The sequence below is a fragment of the Salmo salar genome, chromosome 23, assembly GCF_965601325.2.
Source record: "Salmo salar chromosome 23, fSalSal1, whole genome shotgun sequence".
In the NCBI taxonomy this organism is placed as follows: Eukaryota; Metazoa; Chordata; class Actinopteri; order Salmoniformes; family Salmonidae; genus Salmo; species Salmo salar.
Window position 1 is genome coordinate 12,589,385 of NC_138313.1, and position 26,616 is coordinate 12,616,000.

The 26,616-nt window shown below is 47.7% G+C and overlaps 1 protein-coding gene across 1 annotated transcript in view; it reads left to right on the top strand.

Annotated features, from left to right (window-relative positions):
- Window positions 1–26,616, top strand: part of LOC106584067 (tensin-3) — an 82,521-nt gene that overhangs the window by 38,954 nt on the left and 16,951 nt on the right. The window contains exons 6-7 of the mRNA XM_045706329.2: window positions 24,341–24,500; window positions 24,902–25,404. Coding sequence (XP_045562285.2) covers window positions 24,341–24,500; window positions 24,902–25,404 — 663 coding nt within the window. The remainder of the gene's footprint in view (window positions 1–24,340; window positions 24,501–24,901; window positions 25,405–26,616) is intronic.

Here is a 26,616-nt window from a genome sequence, read left to right on the forward strand (position 1 = left end):
ACATTGGCCAATAGAACGGATGGCAGTGGGGGTATACTTACTCGCCTACGAATTCTCAGAAGGCAGCCCGACCTCCGCCCCTTTTTCTCTTCACGCAAATTACGGGGATTTGGGCCTGGTCCCGGGAAAGCAGTATATCCTTCACGTCGGACTCGTCGGCGGTCATGAGAGACGGTAGCAGCAACATTATGTACAAAATAGGTGATAAAATAAGTTACAAACAACGCAAAAAACTCCGTAGCGACGTTCAGTCAGATGCCAAGCAGTTGCCATACCAGGCGGTGGTGCAACCGGTCAGGATGGTCTCGGTGGTGCAGTCATACAACTTTTTGAGGATCTGCTGACCCATGCAAAATCTTTTCAGTCTCCTGAGAGGGAAAAGGTGCTGTCGTGCCCTCTTTTCAACTGTCTTGGAGTTTTTGGACCATGATATTTCGTTGGATATGTGGACACCAAGGAACTTCAAACTCTCGACGCGCTCCACTTCAGCCCTGTCAATGTTAATGGGGGCCTGTTCAGCCTTCCTTTTCCTATAGTCCATGATTAGCTCCTCTGTCTTGCTCACATTGAGGGAGAGGTTGTTTTCCTGGCACCACACTGCCAGGTCTCTGACCTCCTCCCAAACTTAGTGATTGCCACACAGTCGTGGGTGAACATTGAGTACAGGAGAGGACTAAGCACGCACTCCTGAAGGGAACCAGTGTTGAGGATCACCGTTGCAGATGTGTTGTTGCCTACCCTTACCACCAGGGGGCGGCCCATCAGGAAGTCCAGGATCCAGTTGCAGAGGGAGGTGTTTAGTCCCAGGGTCCTTAGCTTAGTGATGAGCTTTGTCGGTACTGTGGTGTTGAACGCTGAGCTGCGTTCTCACATAGGTGTTCCTTTTGTCCAGGTGTGAAAGGGCAGTGTGGAGGGGAGTTGAGATTGCTTCATCCGTGGATCTGTTGAGGCGGTATGCAAATTTAAGTGGGTCTAGGGTTTCCGGGTTGACGGGGTTGATGTGAGCCATGACCAAACTTTTAAACACTTCATGGCTACCAACGTGAGTACTACGGGTTGGTAGATATTTAGTCAGGTTACCTTCGCTTTCTTGGGCACAGGGACTATGGTGGTCTGCTTGAAACATGTAGGTATTACAGACTCAGTCAGGGAGAGGTTGAAAATGTTTGTGATGACACTTGCCAGTTGGTCCACGCATGCTTTGAGCACACGTCCTGGTAATCCATCTGGCCCCACGGCTTTGTGAATGTTGACCTGTTTAATGTGATTAGCATGACGTTGTAAGTAACAAAAAAAAATCCCAAGACATAGACATATTTTATATGGGCAGAAAGCTTAAATTCTTGTTAAAGAACACCCTCTCTGTGCTGTTGGACAGGTAACTCTCGATCCACAACATAGCAGGGAATGTAAAGTCCTAACACAAGTTTTTCCAGCAGCAGATTGTGATCGAAAATGTCAAAAGCTACACTGAAGTCTAACAAAACTGCTCCAATAATCTTTTTATTATCAATTTCTCTCAGCTAGTCATCAGTCATTTGTGCAAGTATTGTCCGTTCATGTTGAATACCCTTCCCTATAAGCGTACAGAAAATCTGTTGTTAATTTGTTTACTGTAAAAGAGCTTTACTAAGGGTCGGTAACAACCTGATTGGTCGGCTGTTTGAGCCAGTAAAGAGTGTTGGCTATTCTTAGGTAGCAGGAATGAGTTTTGTTTCCGTCCAGGAACACACTTTCCTCTAGGCTTAGATTAAAGAGATAATAGGAGTGGCAATATCGTCCGCTATCATCCATAGTAATTTCCCATCCAATTTGTCAGACCTAGATGGCTTATCATTGTTGATAGACAACAACAATTTGTTCATCTTTTCCACACTCCTTTTATGGAATTCAAAATTACAATGCTTGTCTTTCATAATTTGGTCAGTTATGCATGGAGGTGAAGGTACATAATTTGTTGTTGGCATGTCATGCCTAAATTTACTAATCTTGCCAATGAAAAAATCATTAAATTAGTTGGCAATAGCAGTGGGTTTTGTGATGAATGAGGCATGTGATTCAATGAATGATGGTGTCGAGTTTGTCTTTTTTGCCCAAAACTTCATTTAATGTGCTCCAAAGCTTTTTACTATCATGCTTTATAGAATTTATATTGGTTTCATAGTATAGTTTCTTCTGTACGGGTGGGTGTTGCTATGGTGACCAGTGAGCTGAGATAAGGTGGGGCTTTAGTTAGAAAAGACTTATAGATGACCTGGAGCCAGTGGGTTTGGCAACAGATATGTAGTGAGGGTCAGCCAACAAGAGCATACAGGTCGCAGTGGTGGGTAGTATATGGGGCTTTGGTGACAAAACAGATGGCACTGTGATAGACTACATCCAGTTAGCTGAGTTCAGTGTTGGGGCTATTTTGTAAATGACATCGCCAAAGTCAAGGATCGGTAGGATAGTCAGTTTTACGAAGGTATGTTTGGCGGAATGATTGAAGGAGGCTTTGTTGCGAAATAGGACGCCGATTCTAGATTTAATTTTGGATTGGAGATGCTTAAAATGTGAGTCTGGAAGGAGAGTTTACAGTCTAACCAGGCACCTAGGTATTTGTAGTTGTCCACTGTCACGTCCTGGCCAGTATAAGGTTAATTGTTTTTGTAGTTTGGTCAGGACGTGGCAGAGGGTATTTGTTTTATGTGGTTCGGGGTGTTGTGTTTGTGTAAAGGGTGTTTGATTTAGTATTTCCGGGTTTTGGTTTATGTTTAGTTAATTCTATGGTTAGTCTAGTGTGTGTGTTTCTATGTTTGGTTGATTGGGGTTGGGACTCTCAGTTGAAGGCAGGTGTTGTCTATCTGCCTTTGATTGAGAGTCCCATATATTAGGGTGTGTTTGTATGTGTTATTTGTGGGTGATTGTTCTGTGTTGAGCTTTGCTTTGCCAGACTGTTTGTTAGTTGTTCGTTTTTCGGTTTTGTTATTTTGTATGTTCATTTTTGAAGATAATTAAAAATCAAGATGAGCATTCACGTACCTGCTGCGTTTTGGTCCTCATTCACCGACGACAACCGTGACAGAATCACCCACCACTCAAGGACCAAGCAGCAGAAGAAGGAGCAGAGGGAATTCGAGTTGGACTGGCGGGAGAAATGGACCTGGGAGGAAGTTCTGGACGGGGCCGGACCTTGGCACCAGGCTGGGGATTATCGACGCCCGCAGTGGGAAATTGAGGCAGCCAAGGCGGAGAGGCGGTGGTACGAGGCCAAGTACGCGCTGAAGGAGAAGCACGAGAGGCACCCCCAAGAAAATTTTGGGGGGGGGCACACGGGTAGTTTGGCTAGGCGTAAGAAGAGCCGGAAGCCAGCTACCCGTGGTTATATGGAGGAGCGTATGGGGTGGAGAGCGCTATGTTTCGCTGAGGAGCGCACTATCTCACCCATACGCACGCACAGTCCGGTGCGCGTTATTCCAGCCCCTCGCAGGTGCCGTGCTAGAGCGGGCATCCAGCCTGGTAGGAGGATGCCTGCGCAGCGCATCTGGTCGCCGGTACGCCTCCGAGGACCAGGCTACCCAACTCCCGCTCTACGCACGGCTACCATCAGGCCCCTGCACAGCCCAGTCTGCCCTGTACGGGCACCCCGCTCGTACAGGGCTACTAGTTCCATCCAGCCAAGACGGGTTGTGCATTTCGGTAAGATCGAGACCGACTGTGCGCCTCCATAGCCCTGGGTTTCCAGCTCCTGTCTCTCGTGCGGACCCGGAAGTGCGTCAACCCAGTCCGACTCGTCCTGTTCCCGCTCCCCGCACTAGCCTGGAGGTGCGTGTACATAATCTGGTAAGCCCAGTACCAGCACCACGCACCAGGCTACAAGTGCGTCAACCCAGCCTCGCCAGTCAACAGTCTTCATCAGAGCTGCCCGCCAGTCAACAGTCTTCATCAGAGCTGCCCGCCAGTCAACAGTCATCATCAGAGCTGCCCGCCAGTCAACAGTCATCGTCAGAGCTGCCCGCCAGTCAACAGTCATCGTCAGAGCTGCCCGCCAGTCAACAATCATCGTCAGAGCTGCCCGCCAGTCAACAGTCATCGTCAGAGCTGCCCGCCAGTCAACAGTCATCGTCAGAGCTGCCCGCCAGTCAACAGTCATCGTCAGAGCGGTCAGACTGCGCTGAACTGCCGGAGTGGCCAGACTGCGCTGAACTGCCGGAGTGGCCAGACTGCCCTGAACTGCCGGAGTGGCCAGACTGCCCTGAACTGCCGGAGTGGCCAGACTGCCCTGAACTGCCGGAGTGGCCAGACTGCCCTGAACTGCCGGAGTGGCCAGACTGCCCTGAACTGCCGGAGTGGCCAGACTGCCCTGAACTGCCGGAGTGGCCAGACTGCCCTGAACTGCCGGAGTGGCCAGACTGCCCTGAACTGCCGGAGTGGCCAGACTGCCCTGAACTGCCGGAGTGGCCAGACTGCCCAGACTGTCCCGAATTGCCAGACTGCCCAGACTGTCCCGAATTGCCAGACTGCCCAGACTCTCCCGAATTGCCAGACTGCCCCGACTGCCCCCCGGCGATGCCAGACTGGCCCGACTGCCCCTCGGCGATGCCAGAGTGGCCCGACAGCCTGGAACGGCCGGAACCAGAGCCACCTCCAGAAATAGGTGGGTTGGGGAGGGGGGGTGTAGCACAGTGCCGTCGTTGACGGCAGCCACCCTCCCTTCCCTCCCTTTAGAAAAGGGGAATTTTTTTTTTTGGTGTTGCTTGGGGTTATTTTTTAAGGTGCTTCTGGGGTAGCACCTTTAAGGGGGGGGGGGGTACTGTCACGTCCTGGCCAGTATAAGGTTAATTGTTTTTGTAGTTTGGTCAGGACGTGGCAGAGGGTATTTGTTTTATGTGGTTCGGGGTGTTGTGTTTGTGTAAAGGGTGTTTGATTTAGTATTTCCGGGTTTTGGGTTATGTTTAGTTAATTCTATGGTTAGTCTAGTGTGTGTGTTTCTATGTTTGGTTGATTGGGGTTGGGACTCTCAGTTGAAGGCAGGTGTTGTCTATCTGCCTTTGATTGAGAGTCCCATATATTAGGGTGTGTTTGTATGTGTTATTTGTGGGTGATTGTTCTGTGTTGAGCTTTGCTTTGCCAGACTGTTTGTTAGTTGTTCGTTTTTCGGTTTTGTTATTTTGTATGTTCATTTTTGAAGATAATTAAAAATCAAGATGAGCATTCACGTACCTGCTGCGTTTTGGTCCTCATTCACCGACGACAACCGTGACATCCACATATGTCACGTCGTGACCAGCAGGTGGAGTAGGTGTACAAGTGTTGGTCAGGGCGTGGCAGAAGAAGTTGGGTTTTCTTTGTTCTGTCTAGGTTGGGTGTTTCTATGTAGAGGTAATTGGGGTGGACTTCCAATTGAAGGCAGCTGTGTGGTGTTGCCTTTGATTGGAAGTCCTATATTAGTTGGGTGTGTTTGTCTGTGTGTTGGTGGGGAATTGTTGTGTGCACTGCTTTTTTGGTTTAGCCTGCTGCACTGTCATCTCATGAGTACTGTTCATGGTTTTGTTTTTGTTTTTCCAGTGGATACTTTACTTGTTTTGTTGATTAAAGAAACATGAGTGTCCACAATCCCGCTGCGCCTTGGTCCTCTTCTCTACATGACAACTCCTGTGACAACATATTCTAGGTCAGAACCGTCCAGAGTAGTGATGCTAGTCGTGCAAGAGGGTGTGGGCAGCAATCGGTTGAAGAGCACGCACATAGTTTTACTAGCATTTAAAAGCAGTTGGAGGCCACGGAAGGAGCGTTGTATGGCGCACAGTGTCCAAAGAAGTGCCAGATGTATACAGAATGGTGTCGTCTGCGTAGAGGTGGATCAGAGAATCACCAGCAGCTAGAGCAACATTATTGATATATACAGAGAAAAGAGTTGGCCCGAGAATTGAACCCCGTGGCACCCCCATAGAGACTGTCAGAGGTCCGGACAATAGACCCTCCGATTTGACACACTGAACTCTATCTGAGAGGTAGTTGGTGAACCAGACGAGGCAGTCATTTGAGAAGCCAAAGCTATTGAGTCTGCCGATAAGAATGCGGTGATTGACAGAGTCGAAAGCCTTGGCCAGGTCGATGAAGACAGCTGCACAGTACGTTCTTTTATCGATGACGGTTATGATATTGTTTAGGACCTTGAGCGGGGCTGAAGTGCACCCATGAACAGCTCAGAAACCAGATTGCATAGTGGAGAAGGTACGGTGGGATTCTAAATGGTCGGTGATCTGTTTATTAACTTGGCTTTCAAAGATTTTAGAAAGGCAGGGCAGGATGGATATAGGTCTATAACAGTTTGGGTCTAGGGTGTCTTCCCCTTTGAAGAGGGGGATGACCACGGCAGCTTTCCAATCTTTGGGGATCTCAGACGATACTAAAGAGAGGTTGAATAGGCTAGTAATAGGGGTTGCAACAATTTTGGCTGATCATTTTAGAAAGAGAGGGTCCAGATTGTCTAGCCCAGCTGATTTGTAGGGATCCAGATTTTGCAGTTCTTTCAGAACATCAGCTGTCTGGATTTGGGTGAAGGAGAAGCGGGGGAGGGGAGTTTAGGAAAGTTACTGGAGGTGGCTGAGATGTTGGCCAGGGTAGGGGAGCCAGGTGGAAAGCATGGCCAGCCGTGGAAAAATGCTTATTGAAATGATCGATTATCATTTATTTATCGGTGAGGACAGTGTTGCTGTCCTCAGTGCAGTGGGCAGCTGGGAGGAGGTGCTCTTATTCTCCATGGACTTTACAGTGTCCCAAAACGTTTTGGAATTAGTGCTACAGGAAGCAAATTTCTGTTTGAAAAAGCTAGCCTTAGCTTTCCTAACTGACTGAGTGTATTGGTTCCTGACTACCCTGAAAAGTTGCATATTGCGGGGGCTGTTTGATGCTAACGTAGAATGCCACAGGATGTTTTCGTGCTGGTCAAGGGCAGTCAAGTGTGGGGTGAACCAAGGGCTATATCTGTTCTTAGTTCTACATTTTTTGAATGGGGCACGTTTATTTAATATGTAGAGGAAAGCACTTTTGAAGAGCAACCAGGCATCCTCTATTGACGGGATGAGGTCAATATCCTTCCAGGATACCTGGGGCAGGTCGATTAGAAAGGCCTGCTCGCTGAAGTGTTTTAGGGAGCGTTTGATAGTGATGAGGGGTGGTCGTTTGACCGCGGACACAGTACGCACACAGGCAATGAGGCAGTGATCGCTGAGATCCTGGTTGAAGACAGCAGAGGTGTATTTAGAGGGCAAGTTGGTCAGGATGATATGTAAGAGTGTGCCCATGGTTACGGATTTAGGGTTGTACCTGGTAGGTTCCTTGATGATGTGTGTGAGATTGAGGGCATCTAGCTTAGAATTTAGGACGGCCGGGGTGTTAAGCATGTCCCAGTTTAGGTCACCTAACAGTATGATCTCTGAAGATAGATATGGGTGAACAATTCACATATGGTGTCCAGGGTACAACTGGGGGCTGAGGGGGGTCTATAATAAGCGGCAACAGTGAGAGACTTGTTTCTGGAAAGGTGGATTTTTAAAAGTAGAATCTCTAATTGTTTGGGCACAGACCTGGATAATATGACAAAACTCTGCAGGCTATCTCTGCAGTAGATTGCAACTCCACCCCCTTGGCAGTTCTATCTTGTCAGAAAATGTTTTTGTTAGGGATGGACATCTCAGGATTTTTGGTCGCCTTCCTAAGCCAGGATTCAGACACGGCTAGGACATCCGGGTTGGCGGAGTGTGCTAAAGCAGTGAATAAAATAAACTTAGGGAGGAGGCTTCTAATGTTAACATGCATGAAACCAATGCTTTTATGTTACAAAAGTCAACAAATGAGAGCGCCTAGGGAATGGGAGTGATGCTGGGGGCTGCAGGGCCTGGGTTAACCTCTACATCACCAGAGGAACAAAAGAGGAGTAGGCTAAGAGTATGGGTAAAGGCTAAAATAACTGGTTGTCTAGTGAGTTCGGAATAGAGAGTAAAAGGAGCAGGTTTCGGGGCGCGGAAGAATAGATTCAAGGCATAATGTACAGACAAGGGTATGGTAGGATGTGAGTACAGTGGAGGTAAGCCTAGGCATTGAGTGACGATGAGAGAGGTTTTGTCTCTAGAGGCACCATTTAAGCCAGGTGCGGTCACCGCATGTGTGGGGGATGGAACATAAGAGCTAGCTAAGGCATATTAAATAGGACTGGAGGCTCTACAGTGAAATAAGAGAAAAATGACTTACCAAAACAGCAATAGACAAGGCATATTGACATTAGAGAGAGGCATATGTAGCCGAGTGATCATAGGGTCCAGTGAGTAGCTAGGTGAGCTGGAGGCATGGCGATTCAGACAGCTAGCAGGCCGGGGCTAGAAGTAGGCTAGCAGATGGGCCTCAGGGGGACATCGCAACAGGAGAGTCTGTTGAAACCCCCTCGGACGGTTACGTCGGCAGACCAGTTGTGATGGATCGGCGGGGCTGCGTGTCGGCGGCAAAGGGTCTAGGCCAATTGGCAGAAGAGGTATTAAAGCCCAGGAATTATCTGATGGAATTCTTCGGCTAGCCAGGATAAGGGCCTAGCTCGAGGCTAGCTCCAGGTTAACTGGTGCTTGCTTTGGGACAGAAACCCCCTCGGACGGTTACGTCGGTAGACCATTCGTGATGGATCGGCTTGGCTCCGTGTCGGCAGCAAGGGTCCAGGCAGATTGGCAAAAGAGTTAATTGAAGCCCAGGGATTGCTTGATGGAATCTCTTCGGCTAGCCGGGAGATGGGCCTAGTTCAAGGCTAGCTCCAGGCTAACTACTAGTTAGTTGCTAGTTAGCTGGCTAGCTGCTGAAGGGGGTTCCAGTTCAAAAGTGTAAAAATAGCAGATCCATACCACATTGGGTGAGGCGGGTTGGACGAGAGTATGTTCAGTCCGTAGATGGAAAATGAGATAAAAAAACGAATACAAATATATACGAAGAAAACCAATATATACAAGGGATGGGACAAGACAATCAAAACAGACATCACCACTGCTACGCTATCTTGGAAGAGGGTGTAGTGGTTTCTTTGCAGCAATTCGACCATGAAGGCCTGATTCACGCATTCTCCTGAACAGTTGATGTTGAGATGTGTCTGTTACTTGAACTCTGTGAAGAATTTATTCGGGCTGCAATTTCTGAAGCTGGTAACCCTAATGAACATACGCTGCACAGAGGTAACTCTGGATCTTCCTTTCCTGTGGCAGTCCTCATGAGAGCCAGTTTCATCATAGCGCTTGATGATTTTTGCGACTGCACTTGAAAAAAACTTTCAAAGTTCTTCACATTTTTCGGATTGACTGACCTTCATGTCTTAAAGTAATGATGGACTGTTTTTTCTCTTTGCTTATTTGAGCTATTCTTGCTATTAATGCTCATATGCATTAAGAAGGAAAGAAATTCCACAAATACTTTTTTTAACAAGGCACACCTGTTAATTGAAATGCATTCAAGGTGACTGGTGTGGCAGGTAGCCTTGCAGGTAGGAGTGTTGTGCCAGTAACCGAAGGTTTGTTGGATCGAATCTCTGACCCAACCTGACAAGGTAAAAATCTGTCCTTCTGCCCCTGAGCAAGGAAGTTAACCCACTGTTCCCCGGGCACCGATGATGTGGATGTCGATTAAGGTAGCCCCCCGCACCTCTCTGAAGAATCGCAAATATACAGTGTATTTTAATTTGTTTAACACATTTTTTGGTTACTACATGATTCCATATGTGTTATTTCATAGTTTTGATGTCTTCACTATTATTCTACAATGTAGAACATAGTAAAAATAAAGAAAAACCCTGGAATGAGTAGGTGTGTCCAAACTTTTGACTGGTATTGTATGTTTGAGCTGATAGTGCAGGGTGAGCTGCACACAGACTTCCTACTGGGCCAAACCACCTCAGTGCCAACAGTATATCTCAGGTGTGTGTGTGTGTGTGTGTGTGTGTGTGTGTGTGTGTGTGTGTGTGCATGCATGCATGCACGCACATACTCTTCAGTCTGCCCATAACTCTCTCTGGTCTCTCCCATTCCAGTGAGTAGGTAAAGCTTTCTGGCCAAATAAAACAGAGAGGGGGACAGGGGAAGCTGATTTAAAACACAGCAGAGAAGAGGATAGGGGGAGTTGATTTAAAGAGACGCACCTGCTAGTTTGTCTTCTGTGCAGGTGAATGCTTTAGAGTCTAGCTAGCCCCTGAGAGGTCCAGAGAGGAACAATGGGGGCGGAGGTGCTATAGGAGGTAGTGTGCACTATTAATTTTGATGAATAACTTCCAGATAGGATGAGAATAATAAGGTGTTTCCAGATAGAATCCTTGTGGAAAGGGTTCTAAATGGAACCCAAAAGGGCTCTTGGTGATGTGAATTATTGGTTACTTGCAGTTGGCGATATGATTGGTTGTTGAAACCAGAATTTTTTTGACACCATTGTCAGGGGGAGCTATCCGGGCTCTGCAATGCTGCATCTCTCTCTCGCTCTCTCTCTCTCTCTCTCTCTCTCTCTCTCTCTGATCCAGTGAATATCTGTCAGACTGGGCCTCTCAGTGTGTGTGTGTGTGTAGGGGAGCGAGCGAGAGCACATTCCTGTGGTCAATAGGGAGTTTGTGGATGCCAGGGCCTTCGTTCCTGCGTAGTGTGAGTGTATGTTTGAGAGAGGGAGAGAGAGACAGCGAGAGAGAGGTATGTGTGAATGTTTGCTTGCTTTTTAGCATGCGTGTGTGTATGTATGCTTGCCTGAATATGTGTGTATGCGTGCAGGAATGTGTATACATACGTGTGTGTGTGTGTGTGTGTGTGTGTGTGTGTGTGTGTGTGTGTGTTTGTGGTTCGGCAAGAATCATGCCCATGTTTCGTTGCCATCTGGAAGTGGTACTACATGGTTCTGTCCTAACTGACGAGTCTTTGTCCTCTTGAATACACCAATGGTAACATCTTACTATCTTACCTAGCTTAAATAAGTACCGCCTTGTAACCAATATTACAGACGGCGGGTTCATGGAAGGGAGTGGTTTACAGGCCCCCAGTGTCTGGTCTGGAGATTGAAGTCACAAGCTCTGCTGGAAAAAGTTCTGGTCTGCCCTAGAAAGCCTATGTACAACAACATTTTTGGACGTTTGGGCTCTAAAATGTGTTTAGTATGATCAAGTTCAATCCCCACAGTGAATTCTTTTAAAGTTTACTACAAATAAACATATTTAATTAAATAGTGATCTATTCTGACTACTATGTTGGTCGTTTGTCTGTCCAGCAGGCTAGGATCGGAGGTTCCCTGTTGACTCTCTTAGGCAGGTGTCACGACTTCCGCCGAAGTCGGCTCCTCTCCTTGTTCGGGCGGCGTTCGGTGGTCGACGTCACCGGCTTTCTAGCCATTGCTGCTCCATTTTTTATGTATCCATTTGTTTTGTCTTGTTCCCTGCAAACCTGGTTTTCATTCCCCAATCAATCTACATGTATTTATTCTTCTGTTCCCCATCATGTCTTTGTGTAGGATTGTTTGTGTTACGTGTTTGTTGTTGACGCGCCAGACTGGTTTGTTTTTTTTCCGTGGTATTTCACAAAGACGTTTATTGTTAAACATAATTCTTGTGACTGTTATGCGCGTTTTGCACTTTTGCCTCAATAAAGTGTGCACCTGTTCACAAATCTCTGCTCTCCTGCACCTGACTTTGCTACCAGTACGCACACACCTGACAGAATCCTACACCTACCATGGAGTCAGCAGGAGCAGGTACCCCGGTCAGAGGAGTCGAGGAACACATCCAGGAACACATGGCAATGCTACATCATCTCGGTGCCATGATGGATCACGTTGTCCAGACCATGGACCACTGGGAAAGACAGGAAGTCTCTCCAGCGCCTCGACCAGCGCAACCGGGGTTACCTCTACTCGTCCCGTCCGGATCCAGCTCCAGTGGGATGCATCTCTATGATGGGACAGGTGCACAGTGCCAGGGGTTCCTTTTACAACTGGACCTATACCTGGCCACCGTTCACCCAGCTCCCTCAGGAAGGGAGAGAGTATCCGCCCTCATCTCATGCCTCTCGGGGAGAGCTCTGGAGTGGGCATACACCGTGTGGGGAGAGGAAGACGCGGCGTTGGACCACTTCGAGGAGTTCACCCGCCGCTTCTGGGCCGACTCTTCCATTTGAGGCAGGGGACGATTTTGCGCTGGAGTTTAGGACCTTGGCCGCCGGAGCAGGCTGGAACGACAGGGCCCTCATCGACCACTATCGATGCAGCCTACGTGAAGACGTCCGATGGGAGTTGGCCTGCAAGGATGGCCACCATCACCTTTGACCAACTGGTGGATCTGTCCATCCAGTCTATCCACCTTTCCCGGTGGATAGACCTTTCCCGGTTCATGCTCTGGATAGTCGACCATTAGGGTCCAGGCTAATCAGGGAAGCCACCATCTCCCTGGCTATGGAGACGCAAGGGGGTCACGAGGAGAGAATAAGTCTCTTTCTCATTGACTCTCCTGCGTTTCCCATGGTACTAGGCCTTCCTTGGTTGGCTCGTCATAACCCCACCATTTCCTGGCAACAGAGGGCTCTCACGTGGTGGTCGCGAGAGTGCTCGGGGAGGTGTGTAGGGGTTTCCGTTGGTGCTACCACGGTGGAAAGTCCAGACCAGCATTCCCCCAGAATATGCCGATTTGGCTCTCGCCTTCTGTAAAAAGAAGGCGACTCAATTACCACCCCATCGACGCGGGGATTTTTCGATAAATCTCCTGGTAGACGCTGCACTTCCCAGGAGTCACATGTATCCCCTGTCGCAAGCGAGACAGTGGCTATGGAGACATATGTCTCTGAATCCCTGCGTCAGGGGTACATTCGGTCCTCCACTCACCCGCCTCCTCGAGTTTCTTTTTTATGAAGAAGAAGGATGGAATTCTGCGCCCGTGCATTGACTATAGAGGTCTCAATCAAATCACGGTGAGGTACAGTTACCCGCTACCTCTTATCACCACGGCGATTGAGTCAATGCACGGGGCGCGCTTCTTCACTAAACTGGATCTCAGGAGTGTGTACAATCTGGCGCGTATCCGGGAGGGAGACGAGTGGAAGACGGCGTTTAGTACCACCTCAGGCTATTATGAGTACCTCGTCATGCCGTACGGGTGGATGAATGCTCCATCAGTCTTCCAATCCTTCGTAGACGAGATTTTCAGGGACCTGCACGGGCAGGGTGTAGTGGTGTATATCGATGACATTCTGATATACTCCACTACATGCGCTGAGCATGTGTCCTTGGTGCGCAAGGTACTTGGACGACTGTTGGAGCATGACCTGAACGTCAAGGCTGAGAAATGCCTGTTCTTTCAACAGGCTGTCTCCTTCCTAGGGTATCGCATTTCCACATTGGGGTGGAGATGGAGAGTGACCGCATAGCAGCCGTGCGTAATTGGTCGGCTCCCACCACGGTAAAGGAGGTGCAGCAATTTTTAGGGTTTGCCAATTACTACCGGAGATTTATCCGGGGTTTTGGCCAGGTGGCTGCTCCCTCCTCACTGCTGAAGGGGGGTCCTGTAGGTCTGCAGTGGTTGGTTGAGGTGGACAGAGCTTTTGGGCACCTAAGAGCTCTGTTTACCTCGGCTCCCGTGCTGGCCCATCTGGATCCTTCTTTGGCATTCATAGTGGAGCTGGACGTGTCCGAGGCTGGGATTGGAGCCGTGCTTTCTCAGCGCTGTGCTTTCTTTTCGAAGAAGCTCAGCCCAGCGGAGCGAAACTATGATGTGGGGGACCGGGAGCTGTTGGCTATGGTTAAGGCTTTGAAGGCATGGAGACATTGGCTTCAGGGGGCTAAACACCCTTTCCTCATCTGGACTGACCACCGCAACCTGGAGTACATCCAGGCAGCTAGGAGACTGAATCCTCGTCAGGCAAGGTGGGCCATGTTCTTTACCCGTTTTGTGTTTACCCTGTCCTACCGACCAGGTTCCCAGAATGTGAAGGCAGATGCACTGTCCCGGCTATAGTCCCGGCTATATGACACAGAGGAGCGGCCCATGGCTCAGACTCCCATTCTCCGGCCTCCTGCCTGGTAGCGCAGGCTGTGTGGGAGCTGGACACGGAAATTGAGCAGGCGTTGCGTACAGAGCCCGCTCCACTCCACTGTCCAGTCGGGCGTCAGTACGTTCCGTCTGGTGTCCGTGACCAGTTGATCTATTGGGCCCACACATCACCCTCTTCTTGTCATCTGGGGATCGGTCGGACGGTGCACTGTCTGTCTGGGAGGTACTGGTGGCCCACCTTGGCTCGGGACGTGAGGGTTTATGTTTCCTCCTGCTCAGTATGCGCCCAGTGTAAGGCTCCTAGACACCTGCCCAGAGATAAGATACATCCCTTACTCGTTCCACAACGGCCTTGGTCACACCTGTCGGTGGATTTTCTAACGGATCTTCCTCCCTCACAGGAAAACACCATGATCCTGGTCGTTGTGGATCGTTTCTCTAAGTCCTGTCGTCTCCTCCCTCTGCCCGGTCTCCCTACAGCCCTACAAACTGCAAAGGCCCTGTTTACACACATCTTCAGGCACTACGGGGTGCCTGAGGATATAGTGTCTGATCGAGGTCCCCAGTTCACTTCGAGAGTCTGGAGGGCGTTCATGGAACCTTTGGGGGTCTCGATCAGCCTCACCTCGGGTTTCCACCCCAAGAGTAACGGGCAGGTGGAGAGAGTGAACCAGGATGTGGGCAGGTTTCTGCGGTCCTATTGCCAGGACCGGGCGGGGGAGTGGGCGGCGTTTGTGCCCTGGGCAGAGATGGCGCAGAACTTGCTCCGCTACTCCTCCACTAACCTCTCCCCCTTTCCATGTGTATTGGGGGACCAGCCGGTTCTGGCACCGTGGCATCAGTCAGACCGAGGCTCCTGCGGTGGACGATCGGTTCAGACGTGTGGAGGAGACCTGGGAAGCCACCCATGGTCACCTCCAGCAGACCGCACTACGCCAAAAGACCAGCGCGGACCGTCACCGCAGTGAGGCCCCGGTGATCGCACCGGGGGACAGGGACTGGCTCTCGACCCTAAACCTGCCCCTCCACCTGCCCTGCCGGAAGCTGGACCCGTGGTTTGTGGTGCCATTCAAAGTCCTGAGGAGAGTGAACGAGGTATGTGACAGGTTACAGCTTCCCCCCGATTACCATATTAACCCCTCATTCCAGGTGTCTCTCCTCAGGCCGGTGGTGGCTGGTCCGCTCCAGGATTCTGAGGTACGGGAAGTTCCTCCGCCCTCTCTGGACATTGAGGGGGCCCCGGCGTACTCCGTCCGTTCCATCCTGGACTCGAGGTGTCGGGCAAGGGGCCTTCAGTACTTCCTGGAGTGGGAGGGGTACGGTCCGGAGGAGAGGTCCTGGGTTCCGGTGGCTGATGTATTGGACCCTGAACTGCTGCGTGAGTTCCACCATTGCCGGCCGGATCGCCCTGCGCCTCGCCCTCCGGGTCATCCCCGAGGCCAGCATCGATGCACCGCTGGAGCCGTGCGTCAGGGGGGGGTACTGTCATGACTTCCGCCAAAGTCGGCTCCTCTCCTTGTTCGGGCGGCGTTCGGCAGTTGACGTCACCGGCTTTCTAGCCATCGCCACTCCATTTTTTATGTATCCATCTGTTTTGTCTTGTTCCATGCACACCTGGTTTTCATTCCCCAATCAATCTACATGTATTTATTCTTCTGTTCCCCATCATGTCTTTGTGTAGGATTGTTTGTGCTTTGTGTTAGTTGTTGACGCGCCAGACTGGCTTGTTTTTTCTGTGGTATTTCACGAAGATGTTTATTGTTAAACATAATTCTTGTGACTGTTTTGCGAGTTTTGCACTTTTGCCTCAATAAAGTGCGCCTGTTCACAAATCTCTGCTCTCCTGCACCTGACTTCGCTACCAGTATGCACACACCTGACAGCAGGATGAAAGCGACTACATTGACCGTAATCCTTTCACCATAATCCTTAGCAATCTTTTGGTGCCATTCAGCCCCATTCACCAATATCGCGTGCTTCAAATTCAAATGCTTCTGGCTTCATGCGCCATCTGGAATTTTCTGTGGATTACGGCAGCGCTATAACTATCTACTGGTGATAGCTAGTAACTGGCTAGCTACAATGTAAAAAATGTCCTGTAATTTTTGGGGTAAATTACTGGCAGCACAGTAAATTACTGTAGAGTTTCAGGACCTTTACTATAACACACATTTACAGCTTATTACTTAAACACCTAACTACAGTAACATGCTGAATTTACAATGCATTACTGGAAGGACATTGGTTAGTAAACTGTTGCAGATTTACAGTCGTCAGGATGTCATGTGATGGTCCCAGATAGTCCTAAACCTTCCCAAACCATTAAATGTAAAACCCACCCCACTGTGTAGCACAGAGCAACACTTTAAGGGGCATTGCACTAATAATGGCACTGACTAGGGAAACGTTCCCGCTGTTCTTAGTGCCGGTCTGCATGTTCAAACTTACATTTTGTAACTAATAATGGCGTGAAAAATGCCTCTTTGATATTAATTCGAAGGGCAGATATTATTAAATATTAAAACATTAGACCTCTCACTAAAGGCGTCAGTCAAAAGTTATACTTGAATCCAAACTGGATTTAACAAACAATTACATGAAAAGCACACATTTATAAATCCCAAACTCTAAACGTAATTGGAAAGGTAGATACAAATTATGATGTAAACACTATGCTGTGTAATGAAGGTGCACATGGATCAGATTCAAACTTTGAAGACCGATATCGAGTCATTGAAGGCAGACCAGCAGAAAAATAAACATTATCTGAGGGCAGCGTTACCTGCGACAGCTGATGCATTGGTCCAGAGCCAGGCGGCATTGGCAGAGAGTCAGGCGGAGAATGACGCGTTGAAGAGGGCGAGTTACGAGATGGAGTCACAATCCATGCCAGGCACACCTGTGAGCTCTGGAACTCCACCTCCGACAGGCAGATTCAGCATACCTGGCAAGTTCGTCAGGTCGTCGGTTCACCCTGACATTTCCATTCCTCTTCTGACAACAGAACTTGACCAACTGCTCACCAGGCACAGCAAGAGCCATCCTGCCCGTTATGCTGTTTTGCTAGTAACCGAAGAGAGATAGCACGAGTGGGCACAGAATACCAACTGGGATGGATCCAGAGGAAAATGTGGCTTACTAGTGAACCTCCGTGTGTTCATCATTAATACTGTGTCTCAGAAGTTTCTGTCCATGACTGACACAACCCAAAAATTGTCTTTCAAACACACACGGTCACGTTGTACAGAGCCATTATGGCTATTAGCAGGTAGCTGGACAATAGGCTTGCCAAGAAGGAGGGTAGTGGGAGAATTCTATTGACAAATGTATTTCTTAGTTAGGTTGGCTGTGTCACAACTGGCCATGATTGGTTGCAATTTCAGTTTAATACACCAGAAAAGACAAAACAAATAATAGAACAAAAATTATTATTACTTTAATGTATCACATCCGACCGTGATTGGGAGTCCCATAGGGTGGCGCACAATTGGCCCAGTGTCTCTCTCCCTCTAAAAACATAAATAAATGTTTTGGCCTTTTGGCCCTCCAAAATATCATTGTATATTATCAATTTGTTGGCATAGTCATATAGCCTGGCACCTACATAAAACTGAATGACTCACTCATTCATGGCTTTGGATTAAAAAAAATAAGTACCAACATTCTTTCTGATAGTCTTTAACAAAGAAATGTTTTGGTTATCCTGACCTGGACGCCATGTACAGTGTTATAATAGCCCATAATGGGCTGTTAGCAGGACAATACCTTTACCAACACCTCTCTGTATTTTGATACTTTGTGGATGGGGCCTCCAGATTGGTGCAGCGGTCAAAGACACTGCATCGCAGTGCAAAATGCGTTGCTACAGATGCAGGTTCGATACGCCCACCGGGAGAACCATATGTAATTATTGGCGGTCATGTTGAAAAAAATATTTTCTGATATACCGTAGGCGACATGAGTCTCACTAGTGTTCAGTAATGTGCTGTTAAAAGTGGTGTAGGTCTTATTTATTTAAAGAGCATAATGAAGTTAGAAGCAATAGGATTTGAAGCAATAGCCTAAACGACCTGGTCAACTATTTTAGCACCGTTTTGCGCTGTTCTAAGAAAAGCATGGGGACTGGTCTTGATAAATCAATGAGATTTTATTTTCACTGAATCTCTGTTTGGGTATTGACTACAATTAGGGTGTGGAAATGTTATGCTCTTAGTACTGTAGCAAACTCCCAACCATCATGTTGTACAGCGCCATATTTTACGTTCCATCCTAACGGAAACCCTGAGGGTTTTTCGTTTTTCTTGGAATAGAAACACCATAATATTAATCAAATGAATTAAGCAAAATTTTTTAAAATCAGTCCCTTATACTATGTTCTTACAGAAAAAGGTTATAATTTCTCTAGTACAGCCATTATTGAAGGCTATCAAATGCTTCTCAAAGATGCCCTCTGGTGGTCAAACTAGCACTAACTAACGTTAATGGTTACACTGGCTGACACTTAAATAACCTGCCATAGAATTCTGAGGCACAATTCAAGCTGTGCTGCCGTAAGCTGCAACTTTAAAAGGACGAACCACTGTAGTTGCTGTGAAAAAGTGATACTTTCTGTATTAATAGTACTGTTTTTGCTCATGTTTGGGTTACCTGTGTTGCCAACCTGGAATGTGGGCTAATGCTAGATATATGGTAGCCTAATCCTTGGAATTTTGTAATAATTTACATTATTTATAGTCAAGGGGTGTTGTGCTTGTTTCGGGCGCAGAGGAAGCCGCTCGCTCTAGTGGTTGCTTAACGCTCTATCACGCTCTGATTGCTCTCGCTCTAGCCTGCCTAGTCAGTGAGTCAGTTGAATGAGAGAGCCAAGCCAACTCGAAACTGAAGAGACCAAGGAACTCCCCTGTGCCTAAGAGTTCTGCTTTACGCTCCCTACCCAGGCCAACACCCCTCTCTCTGGGCATCACGCATCACCGCATCTCAGCCAGGGCTCAGCCACCTCCACAACCTCGCCCACCAGGCGAACCGGGGCACCTGCACTTAAGTACCTCTCTCCCGGCCACTAAGACCTATATAGCCCCGCTGTCAGCAACCACCAGCACCTGATGACCCAAACGCACTCTGTGCACCTGGTAACCTCTAACAGACTCTGTGCACCCTACACGCTGAAGGAGACTGCAAAGTGAAACATCTGTGTATGCTATCCCTGCTATTCCTGGATGCAGTGATTATTTTTATTTATTAAGCTTTATGCGACAACTTTTGAGTGTGGACCCATCAGACTTTTTTATTCACCTGGTAACCTATAACAGACTCTGTGCACCTGGTAACCTGCTTGCTTTCCCCACTCTATGCTCCTGCTTTGCAGCTGCCACCCTATCTCCGGAACCAGAGCCCCAGAGTGCTATGTTTGTTATGTTTTTTTCCTCGCTTCCTGTAATGTCTCGGCGTCACCCTAGCACTGGGAACAAACACACGACCCTCAGAGCCGGCACTTGCTGCTTACGCCCATCCACCAAAACCCAAGCTTTCTTGATGGTAATAATGTCAGGGGGACGCACTACTGCTCACCGTAGGTCCACCACTGCGCTCCATTTGCTTACTATTGCTTACCAGAGTCCCAGCTCTCTCGTCCCACCACCACTCCGCTGCATCGGCCGCTCCGACAATTGATCACTCTCGCTTACCGGCGGTATCCCAGCGCTCGCCATCGGCACCGGCCACATCCCACCACCACTCTGCTGCATCTGCCGCTTCCCGCCACCACCACCACCACCACTCTGCTGCATAGGCTGCTCCGGTCGGACTTCAAGATGTGGGGAGATTACATCAAACCTGCCACTAGGGGCAACGCTGAGCATTATTACCATCAAGAAAGCTTGGGTTTTGCTAGGGTTTTGACAGGGATGGTGGATGGGCGTAAGCAGCAAGCGCCGGCTCTGAGGGTCGTGTGTTTGTTCCCAGTGCTAGGCACTTGTTTTAATTTTTTGGGTTTTAACCCTATCCCAAACCTTAACCCTTATCTTAACCATTCAGAATGAATGCCTAAACCTAACCTTAAACATCGGACATGTATGGACTAAAGTCAGATTCTGCAGTGAGACTCTGAGAGCTTATTGATGTGTGTGTGTGTTAGAGCCCTGCACGGGCATGACTTTTAAGCCCTACCTATACCCACAATGTTCAAGTCCTACCCTATCCATAGCAAGGGCTTCGCTTGGGCTGCTTTGCTCAATGAAGAGACATGAAAGAGCAGTTAGCTGTTAGTTACTTTTCAACACTAAAACCTCCAGGAACATTATTGTTTTCTGTGAAATAATATCTCCTGTTTTATATTTGAGGTTACATGAGGTTGAAGCACTTCTGACTCCATGTTAGGATCTTAGTCAGATATGACTGTACTGCGCGACAGAGCACGCGCAAATGGCTCAGCTTCAAAATGTTAGTGATCAATTTAGTGATACCCAAGCCTTGCCCGTACCCTAGTTAATGTTGAAAAAATAGGCCCCACCCTGCCCTAACCCTATGTATAATGTCAGGGTGCGTCGGGCTCGTGTCAGGTAGCAGAGATCTAGTGTGTGTGTATGTGCCTATGTGTGTGTGCGCGTGTGTGTGACTGCATCATGGAATGTGATTGCTGTAATTAGAGAACGGCAGTGACATCAGCTCCTCTTGACTATTGACCTTTAACCTCTAAAGTTTAAGGCCTGTGTCTGATCCTCTTCAACCTCAGAGGGATCAGCACGGGGTCAACGGTCTACACAAGGCTAAGGGCCGAAACGTGTTGCTCTTACTTTTAACAATAACGAAGCACTTTTATCAACTTCCACTGCCCTCCAAGAGTTGTTGTAATTCCTTTTCACTTCAAATTGTTCCTTAATTAATGCAGTTTGGTTGGAAAGTGTGGTAGCGGCAATGTTTCCTTCACCAAGACTCCAGACAAAAAGAGGGGATATAGGTAGAGAGATAGATGGATGTGATATTAGGTTGTATCGACAGTTGTGCTTATCTCGACAGAAGTTCTCCTTTAACATGTTAACCATCTTAGGAATACGTGGGACACACAGATATACACACACACGCACCCATGGACATCCAGTTGAAGTCAGAAGTTTACATACACTTCGGTTGGGGTAATTAAAACTTGTTTTTCAACCACTCCACATATTTCTTGACACAAGCGATTTTTCCAACAATTGTTTACAGACAGATTATTTCACTTACAATTCACTGTTTCACAATTCCAGTGGGTCAGACGTTTACATACAATAAGTTGACTGTGCCTTTAAACAGCTTGGAAAATTCCAGAAAATTATGTCATGGCTTCAGAAACTTCTGATAGGCTAATTGACATCATTTGAGTCAATTGGAGGTGTATTTCAAGGCCTACCTTCAAACTCAGTGCCTCTTTGCTTGACATCATGGGAAAATCAAAAGAAATCAGCCAATACCTCCACAAGTCTGGTTCATACTTGGGAGTAATTTCCAAATGCCTGAATGTACCACGCTCATCTGTACAAACAATAGTACGCAAGTATAAACACCATAGGACCATGCAGCCGTCATACCGCTCAGTAAGGCGATGCGTTCTGTCTCCTAGAGATGAACGTACTTTGGTGCAAAAAGTGCAAATCAGTCCTAGAACAACAGCAAAGGACCTCAGCAAAGAAGAAGCCACAGCTCCAAAACCGCCATATAAAAGACAAACTACGGTTTGCAACTGCACATGGGGATAAAGATCATACTTGTTGGAGGAATGTCCTCTGTTCTGATGAAACAAAAATAGAACTGTTTGGCCATAATGACCATCGTTATGTTTGGAGGAAAAAGGGGGAGGCTTGCAAGCCGAAGAACAGCATCCTAACCATGAAGCACGGGGGTAGCAGCATCATGCTGTGGGGGTGCTTTGCCGCAGGAGGGACTGGTGCACTTCATAAAATAGATGGCATCATGAGGTAGGAAAATTTGGTGGATATATTGAAGCAACATCTCAAAACATCAGTCTGGAAGTTAAAGCTTGGTCGCAAATGGGTCTTCAAAATGGACAATGACCCCAAGCAAATTTCCAAAGTTGTGGAAAAAAAGGGCTTACGGACCACAAAGTCAAGGTATTGGAGTGGCCATCACAAAGCCCTGACCTCAATCCTATAGAATATATGTGGGCAGAACTGAAAATGCATGTGCGAGCAAGGATGCCCCCAAACCTGACCAGCTCTGTCAGGAGGAATGGGCCAAAATTCACCCAACTTATTGTGGGAAGCTTGTGGAAGGCTACCCAAAACATTTGGCCCAAGTTAAACAATTTAAAGGCAATGCTACCAAATACTAATTGAGTGAATGTATACTTCTGACCCACTAGGAATGTGATGAAAGAAATGAAAGCTGAAATAAATACTTCTCTCTGCTATTATTCTGACATTTCACATTCTTAAAATAAAGTGGTGATCCTAACTGACCTAAGACAGGGGATTTTACTTGGATTAAATGTCAGGAATTCTGAAAAACTGAGTTTATTAAATGTATTTGGCTAAGGTGTATGTAAACTTCCGACTTCAACTGTACATGCACTCTCTCATACACACAGTCGGACCTCCCCAGGCCAGATTGGCACCAGCTTTTTGTTTACATTGAAGATCGAGGGTAAGGTCACCATAAACATATAGAAAGTTTGCATCCCAAATGTCCTCCTATTCCCTATATAGTGCACTACTTTTGACCAGGGTGTGTGTGTGTGTGTGTGTGTGTGTGTGTGTGTGTGTGTGTGTGTGTGTGTGTGTGTGTGTGTGTGTGTGTGTGGTGTGTGTGTGTGTGTGTGTGTGTGTGTGTGTGTCCGTGTTATGTAATCTAGTACTGGAGATGACAAGAGGGGGTTCAATTCAGCCTAAATTCCTCAACATCAAGTCAATGGAGAAGAGGGAGAGAGAGAGGGATGAAAGAATAGGAGAGAAGGAATAACAAGAGAGAGAGCGCAAGAGAGAGAGAGAAAGAGAGGAGAGAGAGGTGGGGAGAGTGGGAGGGGGCTGTAGTTGATACAAGGAGGTCTTTATGGTGGCTACATTTTTTCTTCATTACTCATCATTACTCACACTGCTTCTCCTGCCTGAAGGGGCTTGTTTGTGGGATCTTTGGGGAATGACATCAAATGTTCAGTTTTTATATGAAATAGGTTACCTTGCACCATGACAGTCCCAGTCTTGTAGAGGTTGATTGTTATCATGGTGCTGTCAGGGTTGTCTGTCTCTTTTACTTTCACCCATAGTGTGAGCAGACTGCTGAGCGCCATACATTTGGCTGGTCAGTGAGAAAGATGAAATTACTCACATCACCGTATTTGTACAGGTCTGTGTAAAGGGTTTCTGGCCTCCCCTTTAGTAGTTTCTGTTTAAAAGCTTTCCTTGTTGTGTAATTTTTTGGCTACTGGAGAGAATGTACTCAGTGCTGAGGGAACACATGGTGCCTGTGGGCACTGCTGCTGCTGCTCTGTTCAGCTGCTACTGCACCATTGCCATGGCAACCGTTTTTGTTTGCTTATGTTGCTAGCTTACTCTAATTTTGCTAAAAGAAATCTTCAAAAAAATCTTTACACACACAAAAAAATATATGTTTAAGGTTAGAGTCTGTGCTGCTTTTTGGTTTATTCACTCAGTTTGGTCGTTTGATGTAGTTGTGTTAACTACACTTGCTAGGTTTGTTCTAGCTCAATTTTTAACTTGCTGGCTAGGTTTTTGTTGTGTAGCTAGTTAAGGAGAGTAAAAAACTACTTCATTTGAGGAGCAAAGTAAAAAAAATTATATTCAGATTGAATAGAGTTGTTGTTCATCATATCTTGTCTTGAATTATTTTTAGATTGGAGATGTTCATCTCATTTTAAAAACAAAAAACATATGAATCAGGTGCTCATGCTGAGCATGTCTGTAGCTCTCGCTCTCTCGACAGAACATATGGAGCACAGAGCTAATACACAGGATTTGGTGAGAACTCACAAAGAGCAGTGTGTAAGAAAACATCTCATGGACTGTTAATCTGAGACTTGCTACAGTAAAATAAATTAGAAGCAAACGTATTTTGGAAGTGGGGAACTGAACAGATTATGTTAAAGGATCACCTTCATACAAACCTCCAGTCACATACTGCACTGTATGCACCATAGAGTTGGATACAGGGCGCATTTGATCCAAAGCATGTTTTTGCATGGGCAGCTATTCAGCGTCTCAAAGATAAGAGATGAGCTCTCTAGTAGCCTAATATGCACCTACCTGTAATGTTAAAGGGGAAGCCATGCCACAGTCTTAAAGGGTTGCTGTTATTTTTATTTTCTTGCAGATTCCCGAAGTTTCCTGGACAGTAGTATGAACCAAACTCCAGCCTCGTCGAATGGAGAGCTTTTCTGCTCGGAAGTGTCCTTCACTCCCGCCACCTGTCAGAGAATGTTCGGATCCATGCACTCTGTATCGTCAAGGAGCACCCTCCCACACACAAACAGGTACTGCCTTTCTTTCACACTGCAGTGTTTTTGTGAGTGTGTTTACTGTAGCTACATTTTGTCACGCCTGCTCCCGCTCCCCCTTTCTGTTGCTCGAGGACGCCAGGTTGCCCATCATTATGCACACCTGTCAACATCATTACGCGCATCAGCGCTTCATTGGACTCACCTGGACTCCGTCACTTCGTTGATTGCCCCTTCTATATCTGTCTGTTCCTCAGTTTGATCCCCGTGTCAGCATTATTGTTGTCATGTTTCCCTTGTTCAGACGCTGTCCTTGTTTGTTTCATGTCCGTTTATGCATTAAATATTCACTCCCAGTACTTGCTTCTCGTCTCCCAGCTGCTGTTCTTACATATTTGTACTTATACTTGATCATCCCCTTCTCTCTCTCTCCTCAGCCAAACCCCACCTCCAGTGTGGCTGGACAGGACTCCTATGTCCCTGTCCTCCCCATTCCTCCCCCCTTCCTCTTCCTCTCTTTCTCCCCTCAGCCTCCTCAATGCGCACAGATCTCCCCTGGGGGCACAGAGGGACCTGGAGGGGTCTGGGGGCCAGAGCCGGGGTGAGAGGAACCAGGGTGCCCAAAGCCAGGGGGATTTAGTCTCTCTGCTGCTGGGGAATGGACATCTTGGTCTGGAGGACAGCCTGTTGGAAGCTGTGGAGGGGCTGGGGGCCCTGGATCTAGGCCTGGGGCTTGGAGAGGGTGGACTGACAGGACTGCCACCCGTGCTGCCTGAGAAGAGGGTACCAGGGCTGGCTGGGTCCCGGTCCCCCTCTCTCAGTGGATTATCCAGCCCCCACAGTGGTAGTAGTCTCAGCATCCCCTTCCCCTCAGCCATGACCCCAGCCCCTTTCAGAGGACTCAGCCCTGGTGTTGGTGGAGCCCCTTTGCCTGGATCAGGTACACATGCACGCAGACACACACACACACAGGCAGACACACACACACCATCATTCCTGTTCCCAAAAAACTCTAAGGCATCCTGCTATGATTACTACCGACCTGTAATAATGAAGTGCTTTGAAAGGCTGGTCATCGCACACATCAATTCCATCATCCCAGACACCTTCGACCCACTCCAATTTGCATACCTCCCCAACAGATCCACAGATGACGCGTTCTCTATTCCACTACACACTGCCCTCTTCAACCTGATCACCAACGCCTGACTATGAGACAGTCTACAGGGAGGAAGTCAGAGACCTAGCAGTGCGGTACTAGGACAACAGTCTCTCCCTCAACTTCAGCAAGACCAAGGAGCTGACTACAGAAAACAAGGGTGGGTGCACACCCCCATCCACATCGATTGGGCCATAGTGGAGAGGGTCCAGAGATTCAAGTTCCTTGGTGTCCACATCACTAAGGACTTGACATGGTCCTCTCACACAGCCACAGTTGTGAAGTAGGCATGATTTGGCATAGACCCTCAGATCCTTAGGAACTTATAGCTGCAGCATTGAGAGCATCCTGACTGGCTGTATCACTGTCTGGTATGGCAACTGCACCGCCCTTGAACAAAAGGCCCTACAGAGGGTGATATGGACGGCCCAGCACATCACTCGGGGTGAGCTCTCAGTCAATCCAAGATGTACATGCCAGGCAGTGTCTGAGAAAGGCCAGAAAAATTGCTGAAGACTACAGCCATGCTGCTGTCCGGCAGGCGGTACCAGTGCATCAAGGCTCAGACCAACAGACTCCTAAACAGCTTCTATCCCCTGGCTATAAGACTGTTAAATGGCTAACAACTACTGCTCTCCCTCTCCCATAGATACCCACACTGACTCTATGCCCATCCACAGGACTCCACCCGCTCAGACTGTCTTACTTACACACACAGTGGTTTGGTGGGCATTGCTTATACTCAGTTCTTAATCCCGATTGATACTTATCAAAGTAATGTATTGGAGGTATGTGCCGTATCAATTAATAGGGCTGATGGAACAGATTGGAATGTTTATATTAAAATGCAGATCAACTATTATTTCTTCGCATTTTAGGCACAGCAAAATACACACGGCAGTAGGCCTATGCGTGAATGTTGCAAAAATGTGTAGCCCTACTATTAACCTACTGCACAGTACAGCTTGGATAGCCTGAATGTGAAAGACCAAT